The 6,687-nt window shown below is 44.3% G+C and overlaps 1 protein-coding gene across 1 annotated transcript; it reads left to right on the forward strand.

The window, feature by feature from the left end:
- Positions 1-2,188: 2,188 nt before the first annotated feature.
- Positions 2,189-5,839, forward strand: DSEL (dermatan sulfate epimerase like; the record flags this gene model as incomplete). The annotated part of the gene is made up of 1 exon (XM_084281454.1): positions 2,189-5,839. The coding sequence occupies one exon, from the start codon at positions 2,189-2,191 to the stop codon at positions 5,837-5,839; it is 3,651 nt and encodes a 1,216-aa protein (XP_084137580.1).
- Positions 5,840-6,687: the final 848 nt, after the last annotated feature.

Below are 6,687 nucleotides of genomic sequence, written 5' to 3' on the forward strand. Positions count from 1 at the left end.
CCGCTCCCGGGCTCGGCCACCCCCCCGGCTCCGGCCCCGGCCCTGCCCCCGGGCGCGCCCGCCGCGCTCAGCTGGCAGCCGGCTGCCGAGGCGCAGGGGCGGCGGTGCCATCAGCTGCGGGAGCACGGCTCGGCTTGGCAAGCGGCTCACGCAGTCGCAGGGAAGAGGAGCAGCTGGGAGCGCGGCCGCCACGGAGGACCGGCACGTCCCTGTTCGCGTTCCTGTTCCGCGGGGAGGGCTCCGCCGATCCACCGCCCCCTCCTCCGGGAGCCGCCGGGGGAGGGCTCGGACGCGAAGTTGCAGCCAGCCCGGGGGAAAAGTAGCGGCTAGGCGGAAGGGGCCGGAGCCGAGCCCAGCCCAGCCCAGCCCAGCCGAGCCGAGAGGGGCCGCCGCAGCGCGCTGACGCCCGCCGCCCCCCGGACGGGGCTGACCCCGCGCCCCCGGCCGTGCTCACCGGGACCCCGCCTCGCCCCGGAACCAGCACCGAGGGAGAGGGGACGCTATCGGACGCCGCTGCGGGTAAAACGGGGGTGAAGCCGCGGGGAACAGGGCATGAAGAAACCGGGGAGGCGGGCGAGGGGCGGTGGGGGGCCGCGGCGTGCGGGGGCGAGCCACGGAAACTTGCTCAAGTTGTGCGGCCCCGGGCGGCGGGGAGGGGGCAGGCGGGGGCCGAGCCGGCGGCGGGCGCCCTCTGGTGGTCGCGGGGGAGGCCTCGCCGTGCCCCCGCCACCGCTGCTGGAGGGGCCAGGGGGGTCCCGCAGGGCGGTGGCGCGGCGGAGGGAGGGGTGCTACTGGCCCTCGCCACCGCCCCTCTTCTTTCCCTTTGAGGGCAGAGCCGCACGGGTGGCGTGCTCGGTGCCCTTCTGATAGGAGGGAGCTCCATCCGGCTGCGGGGGCGCGTTCGGGATGTCTGCCTGGGGGTAGCTCGCCGTAGTGCCAGGAAAATTTGCCTCGAGAGCCGGGAGTCGCTCGGGTCAAGGTGAAATAAAGAGAATCTATGTAGCCAACCCGACTTTCCGTTTTGACGGAGTTTTGTGGAACTTTGGAAATGTTCCTTTTTTGTTTAATTTCTTTGAGGGGGAAGAAAAAAAAAGTGTATTAACCCTCATCTTTCCTAAAAGCATTGACCATTCCTCATGACTAAATACTCTGAGTATGTTCTGGCACCTGTATAGCTTCAGAGAACTTCTGTTTGTGTTTTCACAGAAAGAACCAACATGCAAAGTGGAAGGAAAACCGAAACTGCTCTTTTAGCAAAAAAATACTGGCTTTCAGCCCCTTTCATATGTTTTCATTTCACTTCGTAATGGGAGGAGTACGATTCTCTGAATCATTGAGGCAAAATTTGGGCATTATTGGCTGAAGATAAGATGAAAGAAGACTTGAAAATGTGTCGATATTCAATGACTATTAATTCAGACAAACCTTTCACAAAGGGGAATAGTGGTTAAAATTACCGCACTCTCATCTAAAGGAGCTAATGAAGGATTTCTCTTCATTTTTTCTTTCTTCCCTTTCTCCCATGAGTCCAAAAAGAGCAAGATGGAAAGAGTGTGTATACAAATCAAGATAAGAGGAAGGCTGAAGAAAGTAGCTTCAGTTTTTAAGTGTGTTTTCCAAGTGCTGTAAATTCCCTAAATAATCAAATTCAACCCATTGTTTTGAATAAATTATATCTTTTTGTGATCAGTGAAGGGTTTTTTTTTTTTTTTTTGGTCAGCTATAGGAGTGAAATTTGACCTGATTGAACGTATTAACACAGAAAATGTATGGCTCTGATTCCTGTTTTCAAATCAAAGTTTACAAGTTATCAAAGAATAGTGTTTTGGTTTCTTTCAGTTTCTGACTGTGTATTGTCAACCTGAATTTTGTATGTTTATCTTGGAGATTTTACTTTCTCCCTATTTTAATGCTTATACTGACTGTAGTGTTGTATTTGAGAAAAATGTGAACAGGCAAGGCACCTGAGATTTAAGTTCTCAACAGCCTCGTTATTTCAGTGTTGTAGCTCAAATTACGAGTAATCTGAGTATCTGTTAGAATGTGCAGTAAACACTAAATCTTTTCTTTGAAGAAAAAAATGCCTTAAGATGCTCATGCTTGTGCTAACTGGATCAAAGCTTGATATCTGAACATCGTGTTTTGTTAGGAAGTGCGTGCCTGGGGAAGAGGAGCTGCCTAATGGATCATGGCTCTGATGCTTACAGGGCATACCTTATTTCTATCATTAATGATGTTTGCTGTCTTCACTTTTGAAGAATCTGTAAACAATTACTCAGATTGGGTGACTTTCATGGAAAATGTAGGTCAATATGAGAAACAGAAACTTGAAGGTCTTGGTGCTGAGCAGAAGTTGAAAAAAACAGTTCTTCATCCAAATTTGTATTTCGATGCTGAAGATGTCCATGCACTGAGGCAGAAAGCTCACACAAGCCACTCACATCTATTTAGAGCTATTAGAAGTGCAGTGATAGTTATGCTATCCAACCCATTATACTACCTACCTCCACCCAAGCATGTTGATTTTGCTGCAAAGTGGAATGAGGTTTATGGTAACAATCTGCCACCACTAGCATTTTATTGTTTGCTGTGCCCTGAAGATAAAGCTGCATTTGATTTTGCCCTAGAATATATGGACAGAATGGCTGGTTACAAAAACTGGTTAGTGGAGAGTGCACCTGGTGATGAAGTGCCACTGGGACACTCCCTAACTGGATTTGCCACTGCTTATGACTTCTTGTATAATTCACTGGAAAATGTGAGAAGACAAAAATACCTGGAGAAGATACGGTCTGCAAGTGAGGAAATGTATGAATACTCAAAGGTTCGTTCCTGGGGAAAGCAGCTTCTCCATAATCATCAGGCAACCAATATGCTTGCTTTGCTCACTGGAGCTTTAGTTACAGGGGTGGATGACGGATCTCAAGCAAATGTTTGGAAACACACTGTTGTTGATGTGATGGAGAAAACAATGTTTCTGCTTAATCATATTGTAGATGGGTCTCTGGATGAGGGAGTAGCTTATGGGAGTTACACAGCTAAGTCCATAACCCAGTATGTTTTCCTGGCCCAGCGTCATTTTGGTATTAACAACTTGGAAAATAATTGGCTCAAAATGCACTTTTGGTTTTACTATTCCACGCTATTACCAGGCTTTCAAAGGACTGTGGGCATAGCAGATTCTAATTACAACTGGTTTTATGGTCCTGAGAGCCAACTGGTTTTCTTGGATAAGTTTATCATGAAGAATGGAGCTGGCAACTGGTTGGCACAGCAAATTAGAAAACACAGACCCAAAGATGGACCAATGGTGCCATCCACTGCACAGAGGTGGAGCACATTGCACACCGAGTTTATATGGTATGCTGCTGAAATCACTCCTCAACCACCTCCTGACTATGGCACTGCTAAATTGCATGTGTTTCCTAATTGGGGAGTTGTTACCTATGGGGCTGGATTGCCAAGCAGCCAGACAAACACCTTTGTGTCCTTCAAGTCTGGAAAACTCGGTGGACGTGCTGTCTACGATATTGTCCACTTTCAACCATATGCCTGGATTGATGGGTGGAGGAGTTTCAATCCAGGACATGAACATCCTGATCAGAACTCTTTCACTTTTGCTCCCAATGGACAGGTGTTTGTATCTGAGGCTCTCTATGGACCTAAACTCAGCCACCTGAACAATGTCTTGGTGTTTGCCCCATCTCCTACTAGCCAGTGCAACCAGCCTTGGGAGGGACAGCTTGGTGAATGTGCCCAGTGGCTGAAGTGGATTGGTCATGAGGTTGGAGACTCAACTGGAGAAATTATAACAGCCTCCCAGTCTGGGGACATGATGTTTGTGAGTGGTGAGGCGGTCTCTGCTTACACATCAGCAATGAAATTGAAAAGCGTATATCGCATTTTGCTGCTCTTAAATTCTCAGACATTGTTAGTTGTAGACCATATTGAGAAGGAGGAAGACTCTCCTGTTAATTCTGTCAGTGCCTTTTTTCATAATCTTGACATTGATTTTAAATACATACCCTATAAATTTAAGAACAAATACAACGGAGCTATGATGGATGTGTGGGATGCCCACTACAAGATGTTTTGGTTTGATCATCATGGGAGTAGTCCTGTTGCTAGGATACAAGAGGCAGAACAAGCTGCTGAATTCAAAAAGCGATGGACTCAGTTTGTAAATGTTACCTTTCCAATGAAAAGCACGCTTGCAAGGATTGTTTACCTTTTCTATGGCCCATATGTCAATGTTTCTAACTGCAGGCTCACTGATAATGCAAAGTCTGGATTTCAGATTTCACTCAGTGTCAACAACACTGAAAATACGGTCTTTGTTGTGACTGAACATCAGAATTTAAAGACCAGGTTTGATTACTTGGGATTTGGTGGTTTTGCCAAAGTAGTTCATGAAAACAAAGTAACCAAGTTTGGTCTAGGTACTGAATCTGTGGAAAAACTAATTAAAAATAATAGGGTGGTTTTCCCATTTGGATTCAAAGTGAACATAATCGCAGGGTTAATCTTGGCTGTTAGTTTGGTCATACTGGCTTTTCAGTGGCAGTTTTACATATCCTTCAGTAAAATGTTGCGTTGGATCCTTATACTAGTTATCACGTTGTGGCTTATTGAATTGGTGGATGTGTGGAGCATGTGTACCCAGCCCATCTGTGCGAAATGGAGCAGTGACTTGACAAGGCTAGAACATGATAAAGGCAATAAAGCCAAACAATTAGAAGGGAACCCCGTTGTTTTGCCAGATGTTATAATTACTTCGCTTCCTGCTTCTGGTGCAGAAATTTTAAAACAGGTGTTTTTCAATAGCAGTGATTTCTTATATATGAGGATACCTACAGCCTATCTAGAAATTCCTGAGAGTGAATTTGAAATTGATTCCTTTGTAGATCCATGTGAATGGAAGGCTTCTGATGTCCACAATGGTCATTTTCGTCTTCTCAGAGGGTGGCTCCAGTCTTTAGTCCGAGACACAAAATTACATTTACAAAACATTCATTTATATGAAGCCAGCAGAAGTAAAATTACTCAGCATTCTGCCATAAGCAAGGACAAAAAGAAGAAATCAAAAAAGAGAGAATCTCTATCAGAGCAGAGAATCAGGGCAAGAGCAAGTCAAGATAAAGATGCTGAATATATTAGGGAATTGAGAAGACACCTTGTCTATTATCCTAGTGCACGACCTGTGCTTAGTTTAAGTAGTGGGAGCTGGACATTAAAGCTTCCCTTCTTTCAGGAAATCCTAGGACCATCAATGAGAGCATTATATGTAGTAAGAGACCCACGGGCATGGATTTATTCCATGTTGTACAAAAATAAGCCGAGTCTTTACTCCTTGAAAAAAGTTCCACAACACTTGGCTGCAATGTTCAAATGGGAAAATCATAAAGGAAAATGTAGTCTAAATGAAGGCTATGCATTTGAATATGAATCATTAAGAAAAGAACTTTCAAAATCTAATTCAAATGCTGTTTCTGTGTTGTCCTATTTATGGCTTGCAAACACAGCAGCAGCACTGAGAATAAATGGCGATTTGCTGCCAACAAATTATCAGATGGTCAAGTTTGAAGATATTGTGAGCTTTCCTCAGAAGATGGCTGAAACAATTTTTGCCTTTCTTGGTATGCCTCTTTCTCCTGCTAGCTTAAACCAAATATTATTTGCCACCTCCACCAGTCTTTTCTATCTTCCTTATGAGGGGGAAATTTCACCAAGTAGCATTCATGCCTGGAAACAAAACATGCCCAAGGAAGAAATTAGACTGATTGAAGATATTTGTTTTTCTTTAATGGACCACTTAGGTTACCCAAAGTTTGTAGAATAAATGCTGCCGGTCAGCAGAAATTTGCACTAATCATCTCTGACTCCCAGTTTGTGGATAAATATTAGAGAAGTTTGTTTATTCTTGTAAAACGTGTACAGTCTGCTACTTTCAGAGAAATTATTTTAAGAAAAAGATAGTTGTTCTTGCAGGTGTTTTTTTGTTGTTTCTTTTTTTCTTTTTTAGTAATAAATAAAAACAACTTGTAACTACTTTTGCTGCCTTTGAAAAAAACAAATAAAAAAACTGTGTGAACCTTTATGGAACTACCAGCTGAGGGCTCTATAGCTCAGGGGATTAGTAATAGAATATGGAGCTTTTCACCTCCTGCTCACCAGTTTGACCACAGCCCAGGTGCTTAGTTCCCAAAAGTAGTTACTACCTGATGATTGTATGAAGGTTTATATGAAATTAAACTGGTGGTGTTGGCCTAGTTCCCACTGCTGATAATTATCTCCCTTAGACAGGTTTTCTGAGACATTCTGTCTCACTGGTCAGTGTGGTGGTGCAAAGTAAACACAAGCTGAGGTTTAAGGCTGTTCAGCATCCCTTCAGTAGGTGAAAACAACCACAGTATTTGAGTGAATCTAGTTCCTTATTTACATCCTCAACAGGCCCAGGACTGAAATGGATATATTGAATATTACTGTATGATATGGTTCCTCCAGTTCAGAGACATGGCACTTACATTGGGTTTGTCCTTTGACTTCATTCTTTGTGGCTGACAACATCATCTTTTGTGAGCTTGAAGTAAACTATCTGAAGAAAAATAAATGGGATAAAATTTAAGAAACTAAGATATCCCAAACTAAGAGTTAAATATGGAGAGGAATTTTTTTTTTTTTTTTTTT

This window comes from Netta rufina (assembly GCF_964035555.1).
Source record: "Netta rufina genome assembly, chromosome: 2".
In the NCBI taxonomy this organism is placed as follows: domain Eukaryota; kingdom Metazoa; phylum Chordata; class Aves; order Anseriformes; family Anatidae; genus Netta; species Netta rufina.